Consider the following 19,565-nt stretch of genomic DNA (forward strand, 5'->3'; position numbering starts at 1 on the left):
CCGCCCAGTTGCCCTTGATGTTATCATGCTGCTGTTGTCAGCACCGAGAAACGAGAAACTCACGAGAAACTCACGGTCCCTTACTAGGAACTTGCCTCCGGGCTGCCTCGGGGCTCCCCCTGGGCTCCCCCGCAGGCTCCCTGGCACCGGTTTCACACCAGCATCCTTTCTGCTGCAGGAGTTTGTCCAGGTGCCCCCTTTGTGTCTGTTGTCCTGTCCCCCCAGTCTCCTCTGGTTTGGGACGATTTCTCAGTCTTTGTGTGTTTTTCGTGACCTGGACAGTCTGGAGGCCAGGGGCCCTGTAGAGTGCCCCCATCTGGATGCATCTGAGGTTGTTCTCGTGATTAGACTGGGGTCATGAGTGTTTGGAAGAAAGTCACGTTGTATCAGCAGGTAAATGATGTCAACGTGGCTTATCTCTGGTGATACTCAGCTCATCTCGGTCATCTGGTTAAGATGGTGATGACTGCTCTCTCCACTCGGAAGTGTTTCCCCCTTCTGTACTCTATTCTTTGAAAATGAGTCAGTGTGGAATTGCTTTGTAAGGAAGCTTTGTCCCTCTCTCCCATGTATTGATTTAATCATCTATTTATGTTTGTAGGGACTCGTGCATATATTTATATTTCGGGTTGTAATCCAATACCGTGTTGTTTACTGTCGCTAGATTATTCCAGAGCCGACCACTGAGAGCTCTCCAGGCTGGCGCCCAGCTCCCTAGGACATGCCCCCATTCTTTTGTTTTTCTGAGCCACCTCCTTGCTTTTGGACACCACCTGGTACTCTAGGCTCATCCTGTATTTTCCTGGTCCAGCGCTAGAACTAGGCATTCTGTGAGAAGAAACCAAGATCTGGGTCCTCTGCACCCACACAGCCGCCACCGTCCCCGTTCCTAGCCCCGTCTGCAGGGTGAGCTGGGATGTGCGTGGACTTCCTGAAGCACCTGCCCCTGGGCCCTGCCCGGCTTCTTCCTCTTTCCCTTGCTTCACCTTTTCATTTCTCATTTCCTTTTCCTTCATCTTCTCCTGCTCAGCAGTCTTACTTCTGCCCATTAATGCCCTCAACAGCCATTGCTACCATTGGCACCGGGAGAGAAAGCTGAATTAGACGTGGTCCCTGCACTTCCAGACGTCCCAGGGTAGGGGGACAAGTTGCCATACACATGTGCACGTAGTAAGGGCTGTGCCAGAGCTGGGGGGAGGCTGCCGAGGGCCCAGTGTGTGGGTTAGAGCTCCCCTGAGTGCTAGGGAGGGTGGCTGCTAGGAGTGCCTTTATGGGCAGGGTGTCTGGTCTGCTGTTGAAACGTGAGGGTGTCAGTGGACCAGGTGACTCAGACCTTCCAGACAAAGGGAGGGTTGTGAGCAGGGACAGGCAGGGAGGAAGTGTGCCAGGACCTGGAGTGCAGGTACTTTGGACACATTTCTGAGTCAGCAAGCGATCCCAGGGTGTTACCGAGAGATGGCATCTCGTGGTCAAGGGCATGGGCTGCTGGGTTCAGACGGTGGCCCAAGACCACCTTGACTGGCTGGGGGATAAGAAGACGTAACACGTCGGGCGCCAGAAGAGTGCTTGGCGTGGTCGGCTGTGTCGACCTCTGCCTTTTGCCTTAGGTCTTGACGGAATGGCCGGGGTTTATCTGCAGGTGTTTCTTTGCCGCCATCTAACCCATCGCTGCTGAGTTGCCTCTTAACGCTTGGGCCTTCACCATTCTTTCTGTGTTTGCTGTCCAGCTGATGTGCTTGTGACGATGCAGCACGGGGATGTCACCAGTCGGCTCGACACGACCAGCTTTGGGGCTTTTTTTTCTCCAAGAGGTCCTTCATGACCTTGTGGAGTTTTCACACTGTCTTTTCTTGTCCTGCTTTTGTTTCTCTTCTTTGTCTTCTGGAAGTTCCAGGCCCTCTCTGGTGACTGACACTGAAGTCTTCTCAGATTCCTTCTGCTGTCGGACACAGTACTCATCGGCGGGCTCGAGCACACAGATCACTGCTAAGCTGTGCTTCACTAGACGTTCACGTACCCCTTTCTGAGCCATTTCCGAGTTAGGCGCAGCCATCGTGGCACTTCTTCCCCGAGGACGGCAGGCGGCGTCTCCCAAGAACAGGGAAACCCTCCCATGTAACCACCATACGGTTATCGCATCCGGAAACGATCGCACTGACGTAGCACTGTTAGCTGGCATATGGTCCGCATTTCAGATTCCTCCAGTTCTCCCAGTATTTATAGGTTTTTAAAAAATGTAGGATCCAGTCAAGGGATATGCTTTGTTTTAAGTCATTAGTTTTGACTCGTCTCTTTAAAATGTAGAACAGTCTCTCCCAGCCTTTTAATTTTTGTTCTTTAGTGGCAGTACGTTTTTGAAAAGTCCAGGATGTTATTTTGCAGAATGTCTCTCGATCTGGTTGTTTTTGGTTGTTGTTTCATGATTAGAGTTAGGTTACATTTTTTTTTTCTGGTCAGGAAACACTGCATAGGTGATGTGTCCTCAGGAAGTACATAATACCCCATCAGTGGTGACGATTTGGAGATAAGTCTGATTACTTGGTTAGGGTGGTGTCTACCAGTACTTATAAAGGTGCTTCCCCCGTTGGTTATGACTCTTGGGTGATGCTTTGAATTGGTGTGTGTATCTTTTTTTTTTTTTAATATTTACGTATTTATTTGGCTGCACCAGGTCTTAGTTGCGGCATGCGGGATCTTCCTTGCCGCGTGCAGGATCTTTAGTTGCGGCATGTGGGATCTTTTCTTTTAGTTGCCGCAAGCGGGATCTAGTTCCCTGACCAGGGGTCGAACCCGGGCTTAACCACTGGACCAGGAGGGAAGTCCCAGTGTGGCTATCTTGTTACCCAGTGGTTTTTAGCATCTGTTGATGATTCTTGCGTGTATCGGTTATTGCTGTGGAAGGTGTGAAATATGACTTATTGTGTCATTTCTTCTGTATTTATTAGCTGGTGTTTTTCTGTAAAGCACAGCTTTCCTTCTCTTCTTATAAATTATTTTGAGATTATTTTTTAGCTTCAGGACAGATTCTCCTCCGCTTCTTGTATTGTTTATCACGTATAGCGCTCTAACCCCTAGTTTACTTTGGTGTCCAGATGAGCCAGATCTTGACTAGTGAAAGCCTTGTCCTACTGGCCCCGCCCTCGTGCCAGCTCCCACTCACTTCTGGTAACACAGTATATTCCTGGTTCACTCTATGTGCTGCTTGCTCCAGACCTGAAATCAGCCACTCCTCCAAGGAGCCTTGGTTCCTTTCCATGGGGAAGGATCGTCAGAAGCCACGTTCTGTCTGCTGTTGGGGATGCCATGGCTCTGAGGCCATCATCTTTCTGAGCAGCCGTGAGCTTTTCCTGCTCTGATGGCATGTCAGCAGCATGGGGTTCTTCTCTCCTCCGCCTCTGCCTGTTGGTGTCTCCCTTTTCCCACGTGGGAAACTGGGTCCCAGCAACACCAGGGTCTTGTCTTTTTACTGGTTCAGTCGTCCCATACATAGTAGTCAGAATTGCTGCACCATCCCGCTGCCGACGACAAACCTGGTGAAGTTCCATCTACTTTTCAGCTCCTCTGGTACTTAAAGTATGTACCGCTGTGTTAGAGAAGTATTTGGATGGATGTGTCCCTTCCATGGAAGGGTAGATTAATGAGAAGGGAAATCTTTTTGGTAATGAAATAAGCGAGGGCAGCTGAGCATCGTCCTGGGGTGGGTGCAGGCTCGGGTCGAGGGGCACAGGGCACGGGGCCGAGGGCGCCGGCTCAGGCCTCCCTCTCCGCCCGTCCTCCGGCCCCCGGCAGGTACTCTGACCACAGCATGTGGACCGCCTTCCTGGGCCTGCACGACCAGAGCAAGCGCAGCGCCCCCGGGGTGCAGGAGCGCCGGCTGCAGCGCGTCATCTCCCACCCCTTCTTCAACGACTTCACCTTTGACTACGACATCGCGCTGCTGCAGCTGGAGCAGCCGGCCGAGTACAGCGCTACCGTGCGGCCCATCTGCCTGCCGGACGCCGCGCATGCCTTCCCCGCCGGCAAGGCCATCTGGGTCACCGGCTGGGGCCACACGCAGGAGGGAGGTGAGCAGGGGTGGAGGTGAAGTTGGGGTGAGGGGCTGACAGCTCTGCCCGCAGTCCAACCGCTGTGGGATGGGGGGGGCCTCGTGGCCGTCCTTCTGTCCCTCCCTTTATCACACGCCTTCCCAGGGTGGGTATCGGATTCCTTACCCGACAGATGGTCAGCGCGGCCTGATCACTCTGCCCCGCTGCACAGCATCCCATCCTGGAGACGTGCCCTCAGGTTTTAGCCACGTGTGGGCCGCGGGCATCCGCGCTATTTCGGGGGCTCTGCTGGTCGGGTCCCCCCGCTGACTGCCGGCCTCCCCTCCCGCCCTGTCCCCCGCTTCTGCTGCCTCCCAGGCACCAGGGCGCTGATCCTGCAGAAGGGCGAGATCCGCGTCATCAACCAGACCACGTGCGAGCGCCTGCTGCCGCAGCAGATCACCGCGCGCATGATGTGCGTGGGCTACCTCAGCGGCGGCGTGGACGCCTGCCAGGTGGGCCGGCGGGGCTGGGGGCGGCGCGGAGGGGCGGGGCGGCGGGGCTCGGTGCCAAGGCCTGGTCTCCCCGCAGGGCGATTCCGGGGGCCCGCTGTCCAGCCCGGAGGCCAATGGGCGGATGTTCCAGGCCGGCGTGGTGAGCTGGGGCGACGGCTGCGCGCAGAGGGACAAGCCAGGCGTGTACACGAGGCTCTCCGTGTTTCGGGACTGGATTAAACAGCAGACCGGGGTGTAGCGGCGAGGTGCCACCCCAGGTGTGCACGTGCGGGCTGAAGACGGGATTGCTGGCCGGACCCCCGGCTTGGCCCCCGGAACCCAGACTGGGACCTGATCCCCGAGCCTCTGGAGATGGAGACGCGCCCGCAGGCCTCTCACCCACCCCACACCCCCAGCTTCCCAAGCGTGTTCGGGGAGGGGAGGGGAGGATGCCTGGCAGTGCCAGGCCGGAGGTTTGAAGACACAGCCTTTCGGCCCTGGCGCCACGCTGGGCCGGAGGCTCTTTTCCTCGAATACAGGGAAGGCTGGCTTCGTCTGCCTCAGATATAGGACCAGCTCTTGTTTGGACTTTGGGGCCCCTTGGGCGGGGCTGGTGGGACACCACGGGCTCCCAGGGTCGCCTGCTTCAGGAAATCCAGGCCTGAGGGACCTGGAAGTCAGCCGGGTCCAAGGTTCGAATGTTTTGCCGGCTCCCAGGGCGGGGTTCAGTGTGTATATTTGTGTGTATGAGTAAAACACTTTATTTCTTTTTAGGTAATTTTTCTTTCTTACTGGAGTTGATGGGCTCCCCTAGCCCCAGCAGCAAGAAACTGGGTTTAAATTCTCCTCAGCACAGAGCCTGGAGTCAGGCTGAGAGTGGGGACCACAGTGCCCTGTGACAGTCCCCAGGCCAGCACAGGGCTGTGTTTCCTCCCTTACCTGAAGCTCCCCAGACAGGGCCTGGTGCCGGGACAGGAGGGGTGGGACGGGGTGCCGCTCCCCGCGATGGGGGAGGAGCTTTGTCCTGGCGGTTTCGGTCAGGTGGGGACATGGTCACGCGAATGCTGTGTGTGTGTGTGTGTGTACCTGTGCGCCTGCGCTTGCACACTTGGACACGAGAGTGTGCGTGAACTCACGGCTGTCCAGCGTGGGCTGAGTGGGTGGGTCCCGATGATGCCGCCTCGCTTGAGGCTTCTCCCATGTCTAGTGCTGTCCTTCCTCCTTTGATTTTTCCTTAGTAAATTACAGTATTCTCTCCCTTCTTGCTTGGGATGACTCAGAGGGACAGAGACGAGGATCTGGGGAGGGCTCAGGGAGTTCTTGAGAAGATGTTTGAGGGCCTTCCGTATGCCAAGGCTCTGTACGAGCTGGGGCTGGGGGATAGCAGCAGACCTAGGAAGAGAAATCAGATGGCCGTGTGAGGGAGGGTGGGTGGTCTTCGCTCATTGCTGTATCGCCAGCTCAGCTCCTAGAAGATGCTAACACATATTTGTTGACTGAATGGTCATTGCTCTCTATGTGTTTTGGAAACCAAAGGGAACAATCTGGGCAGACTTCCTGGAGGAGGTGAGCTGCCTCTTTCATTTTAGCCTGAGGGCCTTACCCTCTGGAAAGAGGGAGAAGTTTTGTCTTGACAGCTGTGCAAGCATCCACATTGGGTTTTCCTTCCAGGGAAGGGAAAGGGTATCATTTTTGCCCAGGTGTGGGGAGTAGGAGAATGAAGGTGCTGTCAGAAGACCCTGTGCAGATGGTGCCGAGTGTACATACCTGGTGTGTAGGGAGAGGCTTCACTTGTGGTCTGGTTCCCAAGGGTGAGAGCCCCTCAGGCAGCCAGGCCTGGCCTGTGCCTACCCACAGCACCGCTCTCCTGTCGGCACCTGACATGGTCCAGAAGACGCTCTCCCCAGGTCAGAAACGCAGGCGGGGTCATGAGACGACTTCACTGTCCCCTAAAGGCACAGGGGCTCCCTCTCCACAGCCCTCTGTCCCAGTCTATGGTGGTTTCTCAGCCTCATTGTTATCCTCCTGGGGCCCTTTGGGGTCACCCCGCTGCCTCAGGGGTCTCACCGGCATGTCCGGGCTGGGACTGGGCAGGTCATCCAGGACAGCGTTCCCACAGCGTGGCCCCGGGGCCAGGAGCATCCACACCACCTGGGGCGTCGCAGAGACTCAATTCTCACACTTCACCCAGACCTCCGGCGTCAGATTCTGGGAGGCGGGGCGCAGCCGTCTGCTTTAACAAGCCTTCCGGGTGATTCTGACGAACCACAGGGCTAAGAGCATCCGCATCTCTGAGTGCCCACCAGGTGCCCGCCGGCACTGCGCTTTGCAGGCGTGTCCTGCGGTCCTGGCAGGGTCCTGGAAGCCACAAACATTTGACGCCTGGAAACCAAACAAAGCATCAGTGCCTTTCAAAAGACTGTGGAGCCAAATCCAGCGTTACTTCTGACCACAGATAAGAATCGGCTAAGACTCCTTAGCTAGTGGGAAGTCAGTCTCGTCTTCGAGCTGTAATGAAGACAGAGGCCCGAGCACAGTCAGGGCTGACGACAGGAGTGACAGCCGGCCCGGGTCTGCTCCTCTCTGCCGAGGGCAGCGGCGCCAGCACCAGCCCTGAGCCACCGCCTCAGCTTCCTGCATCCGGGTGCAGGCCTAGGGAGAGACTAGTGACCAAAACTGTTCCGCACACATTTTCATGTCCAGTTCAAGAACTCCAGCTCCAAGTGTGAGCAAGTTCAGTTCCGCCCGTGCAGCCTGCTGTGGCCGCAGCCAGGCCCACGACGGTGCAGTGCCGTTCGTGCGACCGCACCCAGGCAACCAGGCAGTGCTGCCCCAGGCAGGCACACGGGCCTGTGCACAAGGCGCTGCCTCGGCTTCATGCTCTCTGTTGCCTTGGGTTGGGTCCCCACAAAAGCTCAACGAACCACTGTGAGGCCTTTTCCTGACTGACTAGCCTGTTTTAGTTGCTAGGATCTTGAAACGAGCCATCTCTCTGGTCCCCCAAACTACCCTGCGTCTCACTTGTTTTAGCCACCAATCACAAGCATTAAAATGGAAGTTCAGTCAATGTTTCATCCTATTTCGTGGACAGGGATCTGATCCAGACCTGGATTCTGCAGGAGGAACAGTCTGCAGGGACCCAGGGCCGGGCGGGGCGTTGGGGGGGGGGCGGGAACCACAAGGGCGTAGGGAAGCTGTTCAGCCACCAGGGGGCACCGCAGGGCTTCCCAGGCCGCCAGCCTCCCGGTGGCCAAGGTGCTGTCACGGGAGAAGGGCCCTCGCTGCGCAGGGTGGGGAGGTGGATTGGGACGGACCCCAGGCCCAGCCGTTCTCGGAAGGCTGTCTCCTGCAGCTTCCAGTCCCTTCGTGCCCCGTCACAGGTGGGCAGCAGGAGGCCCCGCACCCACCCCTCCCTGCGGCAGGGGCCTGCTGGCCCTCAGGCTCTGGGACCCAGAGGATGAACATGCCCAGGGCGGGGTCAAAAGAGGTTTAGGGTTTGAGGACAGAGGTGACCAGTGGCAGGAGGTGGGTGTTATCCCCCGGAGGAGCAAGCGTGGAACGATACCCGTTACCACAGCTGACAGATGCTGCAGCCCGTGGGCAGGTACATTCTTACACACACACACACACACACACACACACACACACACGCACGCACACGCACGCACGAGCGCGCGTTCTTGGGGGAGGGGCAGGGCTGTGTTTTAGGGCCTGAGCTCCCGGTCCTGGAAACACGGCCTGGCTGTTACCACAGGACACCCTCCCCCTCTCTGGGGCACGTGGCATGCCCACAGATTCAATTCAGGGGGCCTCCCTCAGCTCTCTGTGATGGAATGAGGCCTCCCACTTTCCCAGGCTTGGAATCACGAGGGTGTGTGTGTTTTGCACACCTGCAGCCACACGTAAGGGAGATTGGACCTTAAAGCTGGTGTTTCTCAGACTTGAGTTTCTTGGAACACTGAAGCTCCAACATACCTACCATCTAATGAAAGAGCCACCTTACTTGTCTGATGTAAACCTCACAACAGCCCTATGGTCGTTCCCACTTTACAACAGAAAACCACGGCGCCAAGAGTGTAAGTAACCGCCCAAGGTCCCAATCTAGTCTCCTAGGACCCGGGCACCTAGGCTCTGTCCCCCATAGACTCTGTTACTCACACACCGTCGTTTCACGAGGGAAGGAACTTCTCGCGGGTAGAATGAAGGGGCCACGTTCTCAGAGACCCTGTGGGCCAGCCCCTAGGCTCGAGTCCCCCTTGCTTTGGGGAACTCCAACAGACCTGGTCACGAGGCCTCCCTGCCGTGAGAGCTATTTTCCAGGTGAGGGGTTTGCTCCAGGTGGGCAGTGCACTCGTTCTCCATCTGCTTTGCCAGCCCAGGTGGGATGCCGCTGTTTATTGGGTCCCTGGGGTCCACCTGGCCCAAAGCGTGGGGGGGTTTGCATCAGCCCTCGTGCCATTTCAACTCGTCCGGTAAGGGTGATGGGCCGAGGGAGGGAAGGGGGAGGTGTCTGTTGGAAGGGGGTCCGGGCAACTGCTTTCAGGTCACCAGGCTGGGGTTCCTCAGGGTGGCAATCTGGAACAGAGCTTGGAAAGCCACCAAATACCACTCAGATGATGAGAGCAGGCCCCCAAGCAGGAATATGAACATTTATCACCTGCTTTTACGTCTTCGGGTTGACCTAGAAGATCGTTCCAACCGTTCTTCCACAAGGTGACAAACACGGCATTGACAGCGGGGAGTGAAGACGTCAGAGGGGCTTTGAGCAAGTGGTGCTTCCTCTAGGCCTGGGCGTGGACAGGCTCCTCCCTGAGGAGAGGGAGCCGCCTCTGGCACAACAGGAAAAGGGGGAGCAAGGGGGACCTGGGTGCCAGCCGAGCGTGAGGGGGGCCTGGGTCCAGATTCCCTTTATGTTCTGGCTGTCCTCGCCCCCCACGCCCCTGCTCCCCGCAAGAGAGATGCTGAGGAAAGCAGCCCTTGACTCTCAGATCAGCACTTGCACGACGCGCTGATTGCTTCTGGTCTGATATGCCTACGGTGATGACTGTATTTTGGTGAAGAAACCCCAGCTCTTCGGATTTCAGTTCATTTCATTATCTGTTTCCCCCTTTTCTTCTCCAGAGGGCTGCGCGCTCCTGTGCCATCGCCCTGCACCTGCAGCTCCGAGGCTGTTTTTCTGCCTTTTCCCCTCATCTCCAGTTGTTTCTAAAAAGTCAGGGTCCACAGCTGTTTCCAGGCGAGGTGGAATCAACTCCATTGTCTGGTTGTTCCGCTGCCTCAGAATCTTCCAGCGGGAGGGCTGTGTATTTTCCTGGGGTGCAAACTTAGCTTGCCCTTCCCCTTGGCTCTGTGCTTTCCTCCACCACATGCTTCCTTCACCCTGAGGTTATCACGATTTTCCCTGCCCACGCCCCTGTGGTCAGGAATAACTCAGTCTCCCTGCCAGACCTCTCTTCTGGAACTTCATACAGACTTGTTTAACTCGAAAAGAAAACTCTTCCACCCTTAGCCCGTGTTCTTTTTCCAAAGAGCTGCAAGTACACGGTGTGTGTGTGGGAGGGCTGGGGGACAGGAGAAGGACCAGGTCCCGAGAGGAGGGTAGGGGAGCTCTCTCCTTCCCTCTCCCTCTCCCTCCTTCTCTCTCTCTCTCTCTCTCTCTCTCTCTGTCAGACAACAGCTCCCGAAGGAAACAGGGCATCAGATACCTCTTTGAATTTCATAACCTAGGTACTGTCCAAATACTTAAAAGGACAAGAAAAATGTGTAGAAACAGACTAGAAAAAATTGAAATCTATGTTTGGAACACATGACCCTTGCAAAAACACGGTTAAAAACTGGCTTATTTATACCAGCCAGAAGAAAGGATGAGGAAAGAAGTCATGGATTCGACAGGCTTTTGCCGAGGGTCGCCCTGCGCCCTTTGTGACTTGGGAACAGGGCGGTTGTAGGATGAGGGCTGCTTCAGGCTCGTCGGGCCTGGCCTTGCAGACGCTGGAGGCCCTTGGTGGGTGGGAGGGAGTTCACATTCCCAGGAGGTGTGAGGTCACAGGGCCTGGCCACTTGCCTCCCCGGGCCTCTGTGACCCTCCAGTTGCTCAGTGGGGTAACAGCTGCCTGAGGGCTGCCCTTTTAGAACTGGAAGGACACCTCCATTCAACCTCACAGCTGGAAAGAAGCTTTGGAGGTCGGGTAGGTAGGAACCTGCTATGCACACCTACCCTGCCGACATGTCTGTCCCGCCGCTGTCCTCGCTGGGGAGGGTCCGGCAGCTCAGCTGCTCCAGTGATATCTACGAAGTGTCAGTAACGGGGCAGTGCGTGCCGAGTGCCTCGTGTGCATCACATCACTGCATCCTCCCCACAGCATCTCGCTCAAGGTTCCTCAGAAAGAGAAGAGGAAGGATGCAAACCCAGCCGCTGGACTCCAAAGCCCGTGCAGTTAAGTCCTGGACTGCCTTCCAGAGGCAGGGCACCCCCAACCTGAAGCCTGGAGGATCCAGGGCCTCTTGCCAGGCGATCAGCTCCGTGGCTTAGGCACACGTGGAAAAGGCCAAAATGAACTAGCGGGGCTCTGAAAGGGCTCCTTCAGCGTCTCAAAATCTTTCCCGTTCCTATTTCCTTGGCTACTACCCCCGGCAGCCCCTGGGCATTTCCCTTTCTCAGGGGCCAAACCATCTGCTTTCTCTTATTCCTCTACCTAGGGCTAGTGGGGAATGGAGGGACAGAACGTTTCCTTGAGGTCTTGGCTGTGGGCAGCTGGACAACGTGCTCTGACCTGTGACTCAGAAGGGTCACTTCTGCCCTCAGCTTCCTCCCTTGAGCCATTCATGTCTGCTGAATGCTGGCTGGCCTTGGGGGAAGCCGAAGCAAAAGGAACAGAGGCCCAAAGTGATGGGGGCACCTGGGCTTGGAGAAGTGACTGGAAAAGGAGGACTGACAGAAGGCCTGCGGGGTCCTGCTGCGTCCAGGGAAATCCCCTTCCTCAGATTTCTCCAGTCCCAAAGAAGGAGCCACAGAATGAGCCTGGGTGGGGTGACAGAAATGTTTCTGGGTCACCAATGACAAGGACTTTCACTGGGACCTGGGGGAATGTCGCAACCGGAGCTGAAAAGACAATCCATTTTGTTCTAGTTCAAAGGCTTTTGAAAAATAAACGAGTGGTTAACAGTTTGAACTGTTTCGCTGGGTATTTATTTTAAACAAAAGCCTTTTAATTAGGTTTAATAAATATTTTGTAAGCTTGGCTTAAAGGCAAAGATTCTTTCCAGTCCCTGCCCTGGGGATCATTCTAGGTGAGAGCAGTAGGGGGCGCTCACGCCCTGCACGCCATAGGCACAGCCGCTGAAGCAGCCGGTCTGGAAGAAAGGTGTGGGTGGCCCGCCAGTCTCCACGACCTCCTCCCACCCAGTTCATGGTGAGTCTTGGCAAAGCCCAGATGTGGAACCCTCTGTTCCCAAGCGTGGAAACACCGCGTCTGGGCCCACTGTGAAGGCGGCTCTCCAGTGGCTGTGCTGCCTTTCCTCTTCCCGACCCCTCACCCCAGAGTGCGAACTTCATGGGCAGTGGCCACCATGGGAAACTCACCGTCCTGGAGAGGCTGGCAGGCGCTGGACGGCCAGCTCCGTAAGTGCAGCAGGGCTCGTTTACGTGACTCTGGAGCGCGTTCAGGGCTGGCATCACGCGGGCGTCCTTGGCAGACTCCTCGGCTGGAGCAGGTTTATGGGAGGCCCAGGAACTCGGGCGTCATGGTCACGGCCAGGGGGACTGAGCGTCCTCTTTCCTCTCTTCTTGGGGTCGGGGGGAGGGATAGAGGGCCCCCAGAAACTCCTCGGGTCACCTTTTCCAGAATGTGGGTTTCCTCCCACTTAATGTACCTGGAAACGTTCCACGTCTCCAAGGTCAACACTGATCCCCGTCCGGCTTTCCTCACTGATGCCGTTTTCACGGACTAGGGAAGCTGATGAAGAGCTTCACTCCCCCACGAGCAGCTCATAATCAGGTGTTTCTCCCATCACTGAGAGTGAAAGTGAAAGGTAGGAAGCGTATTGAGGTTCGTGTTACACCTGTTTTTCATCTGTGACAGGACAGACTGCCATTATTATGGACCCATTTCCAGGCTGTGTATTCGTCCCTCCTCACTGACTGACCTCTCACCGTGTTGCCAGGCTCGGGCATGGGGGTGGGCAGGAGGAAAGCGAGGCTGGGAAGGTAAGCGGCTCATGAGCCCACACACGCTCCTGTCCTGTGCGTCAGTCACAGGAGGGAAAGAGCCTTCAAAAGGCAGGCGGCAGAGCTGAGGGTTTCATGAAAACCTCACCCATGTGCAGCTACTAAAAGGTGAGGTTTTGGCCCTGGAAAGGTCTTAAGCATATTTGTTACCACATGTTCCTGTCACCCTAGATTAACATTATCTTGGACTGAGTCTGAATTACATTCAGCCCTGGCCTCCCCACATGCTTCTCATCCTCCTTGGGATTAGAAAACCCCTATTTTCTACTTATTACTCATGGGACTTCGTTATGGGTAACTTCTGGGAAGCAAGGACCAACCTTCCACGTCTACACTGAAAAGATTATGCTTCTTATGTAACGTACTTGGAGTGACGTGTGGGGAAGCAGAGAGAGCCCCCCCCAACCCCGGTCCGAGGTGCAGGCACGCGGGCGCTGAGGACCATGCTGTGGGCTGAGCCCCGAGGAGGTATCTGGTTCCCACTGGAGCCTGGGGGTTGCTGGGCAGAACGAACTGCTGGGTTTTTCCTTTGCTCTTGGCTCTGCTCACCCCTCCAACCTACACTTTACGATGGGAGTGGAGCCGGAAAATCCACTGACGCACACGAGAGCTGGGGTAAACCAGTGACTGAGGGACTTCTCTGGCGGTCCACTGCTTAAGACTCCGCGCTTCCATTATGGTGGGTGCGGGTTCAAACCCTGGCCGGGGAACTAAGATCCTGCATGCCACTCGGCGTGGCCAAAAAATTAAAACCAAACAAAAAACCCCCAGTGACTGGGAGAGTCCAGGTGGGAAGGGATTCAGCAAACGGGAAAAACCTTTTACACCTGGTGCCTGTCAACAGAGGCAAATAAGGGGCTCCAACTGTTTGGCTCTGGGATGGCGGCTGTTGCTGACAGCGAGGGGTGGGGCACAGAAGAGCTTCTGGTCCCATTGTTTCAGGGGTGCAGGCCCAGGGCCCCCAGAGGGCGGGCCTGGTAGCAGCCCCAGGGAGGAGGTGCTGGGCGGGCAGGACTCCTGATATGGGGAGACCGGAACTGCAGATGGACCCTGACTGAAACGGAAGCCTCCCTTCTTCCCTTGCCCCTACTTCTCGTGTGTGTGTTTGTATGTATGCGTGTACACATCAATGTTTCGTGGCACTTAAAACGTGCAAGGCAAAGCTAGACCTTCCCCAAAGCTAATCTGTACCAGTCCCTCTCTCCTGGGACCACATGGAAGGCCCTGCCACGTTGGACAGTGGATCTGAATTCTCACTGGTGTCACACGGTCGTACCTGGGAGGCCGCGGGAGCTGTGGAACCCCTGTTCTGGGTAGAAATTATGCATGGATGTACCTGGCACGTGCTGGGCAGGACTGGATGAATCGGTGCTTGGTTTTTCCACGCATATGCACGTTTCCCCATTTAAATCTCATCCTTTCCCTAGGCCTTCCTTGCTGTACCTCTTCAAAAGGCACTTGATAAAACTTTCCAGGGCAGTTATGCGCATCTCCTCACGTCAGGAGGTTCTTGGGGAAGAGCAACCGTCTTCCAAAAGCCACTTCATGTTTCCTATGTCAATGGAGATTACACGCTGGCAGCCTACACCTCATCTCTGGGCTCCGTGTACGTAGGAGCCTGTGAGAGTCAATCCCCTGTAGGAAAGGATGTGTCTGGGTATTTGAGACACGCAGGTCTCTTAAACAGCACCTTGAACTTAGAAGCCAAAAATCTGGATACATACAACGAGCTGCGTTAAAAAGTTAAATCTACAGCTGCTGCCGGTATCCAGCCTTTAAGCTCAGTTTCTAACTTAGAGCACCTGTTCCTTGGCCTGTGTTGGGGAAATAGACTTCTTCTGAGTTTGTCCAGGAAAAGATGTTACACGTGGAAACAAACTTCCTCCATCCTCCATGCTCAGTCTATGTCCCTTTTTAATCTCCAGGCACATCCTGTTCTGCTCTGGCTTCTTCCCACAGAGGAGTGGGTGGGGAGCCCAGCCTCCCTCCTGAACATGCCTGGTAGCGCCCTTGACCTTGTGTGTGGACCCTCACCTGCTTGGACCTGGCTTACTGGCCATCCTCTCACCTTGGCCATCAAACTGCTCCCTTACCCACCCCCACACTTTACCTTCAGTGCTGGCCAAACCCCTTCCCCTCCACCCAGATGATGAACCCCACGAGGGCAAGGTTTCTGTTGTTCCGTTCCATGCTGTGCTTGCAGTGCCTGGAAGTGTGTCGTGTGGCAGACACTCAGTGTCTGTTGAAGGAAAGTAGAAGGAATGTAAGCAGCAGAGGAAAGCAGGACGTGAGAAATGTCTTTGGAAATTTCAACCCCACCAACCTGGTTTAGTAGAAGCCAGGCTTTGCTATGAAAGGGCCACCCAGCTAAGTAACTTCCTTGCACGACTATTCCTAAACCTCTCCTCACCCTAACTCTGGGCTCAGCTCTGGAACCTGGCTCAGAACTCTGCCTATCTCTTTCTCTATTTTTGTCTAGGACACAGAGTTCCCCCTCAAAACCAAAGGGAGTTCCCTTAAGAATTTGACAACATCAAGTAAATAGCACTTGGAGGGCCTGAAATAGAGCTGATATTGTCCACTGTTCAGAGACTAGACATGCTTCAGATCCCAGCCCCACGCTCTCACCAAACCCTTCCCCAGACCCCTGCTCCAGTGCCACTCACGGCACCTTCCTCTGGGCTCTTCCCTGAACTACTTAAGTAATTCCTCAGTGATCGCAGTTCAGTCTGTGCGCCTTCCCTCTAATCTACTTCATGCTTGTTCTTAATCTTTCTAGAGCAAGGTCTGATTAAGTTGTCCCTCTGCCTCAAAATGCGTGATGCTTTTCTATTTCCTACCAAATTCAGTTCAAGTTCTTAAAGGCCTCCTCATCTGGTTCCAGTCTGCTTTCTAACATTTTCTCCCATTTTCTTTTCAGGGATACTGTAACTCTCAGCAAACCAAACCACTTTCACTCCCTGGACATTCCACCTCTTGTGCTCAGTGTTGTTTCCTAAGTGCCATCCCACCCCCATTTCTGCCAGTACAAATTTCTAGACCTCTTTACAAGGAAATTCCAGCTCAAATGTTCCTCCTCCACGTAGCCTCCCTGATCCCTCCAGCCAGGTCTCTCCCTCCAAATTGGCAGAGGACATGCTTTGCTGTTTCCCTCATGGTACTCAGTTATTTCCATATTCGTTTTATTTCTGTAAGTCTTTACTTCAGAAACCATAAGCTCCTAGGGTCAGAGACTTCATTCAATCAACCCCAGGCCTGGGGACACCTTGGTACAAGAGACAGGTATGGCCCTGTCCGAATGGAACTTAATCAAATGGAGTTTAGTCTAACTGCTTTTAAATAATCAATCACCATTGTAATAAAAGCACAGGATGCTCGTGAACCTAACAGGAAGTCAGAGCCCAGCGTGGGAGGCTCTGGGAATGCTTCTTTAAGAAGTGAAACTTAGGTATGGACTTGATGGATGAGTAAACCGGACTAAAGGGAGGGAAATGGCAGCACCAGTGTTTCAGAGAACAATCTGGAGAAATTGTGGCCAGGCTGACGGCAGTTGTTCTGAGGATTAGACTTGAAGTGGGAGTTGAGGCAAACTGTCAGGTGCCATGCTTCTCGGTGTTCTGTCCTAAAGTTCCCTGGTGAGTACCTCTGAGCATTCTGGTAAAGTGAGCTTATGACCATTTCCTGGCAACATTCAATTATTCCTTCAACATTTTTTTGAGTTCTACTATGTGCCTGGCACTACAGCGAATATACAAATAGAAGACACAGTCCCTGATGTCAAGAAATAAATCAGGTGAGGGAGACACGCTAGTTATAATAGACAAGACTTTTTAAGTGGCTACTCTATACTAGGTGCTTGCTGTTCTAAGCCTTTTACATATAATCATTCCATTCTCATAACTGCCCCAGGAGGTAGCTTTACAAGACAGTGTGACTGAGACGTGGGTTGGTGTAGCTAAACAAAATCTGCTAGGGAGAGGGACCTTCACCCCAAAACTGGAGGTAGACGGGAGTGGGGACTGAGTGGCGGGTTCCAAGAGGAGGTGAAGCCTGACCTTTGTAGTGAAAGTCCAACTACAACTAGCCAAGCACAGCAGGCCGGGACGGATTTCCCAGGGAGCGGGAGGCGGACTTTAAGCAGGGCAGTGGCCCGGTTAAAACATGACCCAGCAGAAACGGGAAGGATGGACCAGAGGGGGCCGGACTGGAGAGAGGGCTGTTTTTGTTTCTAGGCCAGAAACAACAGAGGCTTGAATTAAGTAGCAGCAGCAGGGATGGAGAAAATGACAGAAAATATTACCAACAGGGGTGGGAAAGATAATCCAGAGGTGATATTTAGGTAAAATCACACAAAGAAAAGCACAAGACCAGTTCACATATTTACAGCAAGGTCACCTGTAACTGTTCCACATCAGGAGAGTAAGTTAACTTGACTCTCCTTTAGAACTAGGCCGTGGCACAAAAGACAAAAACACCCATCTGCATAAACGAACTCACACTTTCTGCCAGCGTTACCCTCCCTCAAGGGTCTCCCAAAATGCTAGTGCCCCAAAGAATCGCAACGCTAGGACTGGCGGGGTCAAAGCTTCAGGGTTTTCTTCCTATCGCTGGGTCTGGGAGAGCTGAGCGCTGTATCAACTCAAGACTTCTCGGGTTGCAGCCCTGTTGGTGCCTAGGGAGTTCAGGGTGGCTCTACTGCCTTTCTATAATGGGTAGGAAGGGCCCTATCTGCGTGGGTCATACATTTGTTATTATGTCACTGGGTTTTTGAAAACCAAATCACTCACAGTGCTAGCATTTTATAAACTGTAAAACACTCTGAAAAGGAATTTTTACTAATCTTGTAGGTAGACTCATTTGCATTCAACAGAGAATTCTGTTTCTGGACAAAAGTTATCATGTACACAGGTCCTACCACATTTACCACTGCTGCCTGAAATGCCAAAGAGAGCACATCTGCCTCAGCCCCTAAATTAAAGTGGACTAGTGGAATTTTATTTGGTTGTGATCTTTTCTTATGTTCTAAAGCAACTTTCCCAACAGAGGGTCTCTAGATGGCAAGAATCATCAGAGGTAATTCATTTGTAGCTGGCCCTTTACTGAGTGTGTGTATGTGTATGGTGCTAAGCCTGTCTAACTTTTCAGGTTCTCTGGTCAATGAGACGCACTCACTCACTTATTCAGTCTTTCAGACTCCAGCCAAAGGCCCCCAGAAATGTTAGCCATGGAAAAAAGTAGGCAACAGTAGAAAGAAGGGTGTGGGACTGTATGGAGGCGCCCCACAAAATGACTCTAAAGACAGCTCTGCCCATAGCCTCTGCAGTGACTTGTTTGCTTATCTATAGAATGGGTGGGTATAAAAATTTCAAGTATTTTTGGCACAAGAATTCAAGAAAACAAATCAAGAGTTTAACAACAGTAAAACAGCTTTCCCTTCGTCCCCACGGCTGTTCAAACCCTGGTTCTCATCCTTTTGCTGATGAGGAAGCTCTTTCTGGATTGACTATATGCCCCATCTTAGTTTTCCCATCTGTATAAAAGTTTACCCATGTGAAAAATGAATTACATTACATTTTGGGATTTGATGTTTATGAGCAAGTTCCCCCCATTTAAACTCTCAGTACATTTGCAGATCTCTCAATTTAGTACTTAGAACAAACATTCTGTTCAGAAAAGAACGCCCCAACTGTGTATCCCAGTGCCATGCATCGAGGAGACAGACACACATCTTCCTTTACTACCTTTAGTATCATTCTCTGAAAGGAATTTTTCTGGCCTGTTATTCATATGCAAATCAAACTGTAAGGCAGGAGTACTTAAAAGTCTACGTTCTGCATTTATATGGATCACCTGTGGCTGAGGAAGCTACTGAGGACCCCAACACAGTTTGCCGGCCTTGAACGGTTTGGTACACCATTGTTAAAAACACTCAACAGGGCTTCCCTGGTGGTGCAGTGGTTGAGAGTCCGCCTGCCAATGCAGGGGACACCGGTTCGTGCCCCGGTCTGGGAAGATCCCACATGCCGCGGAGCGGCTGGGCCCGTGAGCCACGGCCGCTGAGCCTGCGCGTCTGGAGCGTGTGCTCTGTGACTGGAGAGGCCACAGCAGTAAGAGGCCTGCGTACTGCAAGAAAAACCAAAAAAACAAAACACTCAACACACTCACTGAATGATAGAAAATGCTTCTTAAAAATTTATGCTTTTCCTCCCTGAACTTAAGTGATGCTGGTAGCTTGGGGTCAGGGCACAGTCTCCTTTGGCGGTTGCTCTCACTCTATAGACCACTTATTGTCAAAATCCACAGCAAGGTGCATCTGTAGTTAGAATGCCCTTCCTTCAGGCTCTCACAGGCTCATCACCTAGGCAATGAGTTGCCTTCCCCCAGTAAGTACCATTCTCTACTCCTTGGTTGTAAGGTATTATTGAAATACCCCAACAGGTCTCTCTAATCAATGAAGTATAGCCTCAGAAAGATTCAAGGCAACTTCTCAAGACATAACCCACCACTCAGGAAAGCAGGTCTGCACAAGATACCTGGCCAACAGCTCTAGGATTTGATGACTTTCTCCAACTAGCCTCCTTTATATTCTTTTCCGTTTTAGGGATGGTGTTCATGGACTCCTTGCCCTTTCAGCTCTTTTCTTACCTGCCCAGGAAGCTGATGTGTATGCTGACTCGCAGAACACTCTCTAGTCTGTACAAACTCAATGGATGCTTACTTAAGGTGCGCCTTAGTCTCATGACTTTTCTTATCCACTTGACCTCGATCAGCACCACCAATTCTTCCTTCCAGCCAACAGTAAATAACAACAGCAGGAAG

The 19,565-nt window shown here is 53.5% G+C and overlaps 1 protein-coding gene across 1 annotated transcript in view; it reads left to right on the plus strand.

The window, feature by feature from the left end:
- The window catches only part of ST14 (ST14 transmembrane serine protease matriptase), a 37,879-nt gene extending 32,582 nt beyond the window's left edge, over positions 1-5,297 (plus strand). The window contains exons 17-19 of the mRNA XM_079929225.1: positions 3,790-4,064; positions 4,404-4,540; positions 4,617-5,297. Coding sequence (XP_079785351.1) covers positions 3,790-4,064; positions 4,404-4,540; positions 4,617-4,778 — 574 coding nt within the window. The 3' untranslated portion in view covers positions 4,779-5,297. The remainder of the gene's footprint in view (positions 1-3,789; positions 4,065-4,403; positions 4,541-4,616) is intronic.
- The last annotated feature ends 14,268 nt before the right edge of the window (positions 5,298-19,565 follow it).

Source organism: Stenella coeruleoalba (assembly GCF_951394435.1).
Source record: "Stenella coeruleoalba genome assembly, chromosome: 8".
Taxonomy (NCBI): Eukaryota; Metazoa; Chordata; class Mammalia; order Artiodactyla; family Delphinidae; genus Stenella; species Stenella coeruleoalba.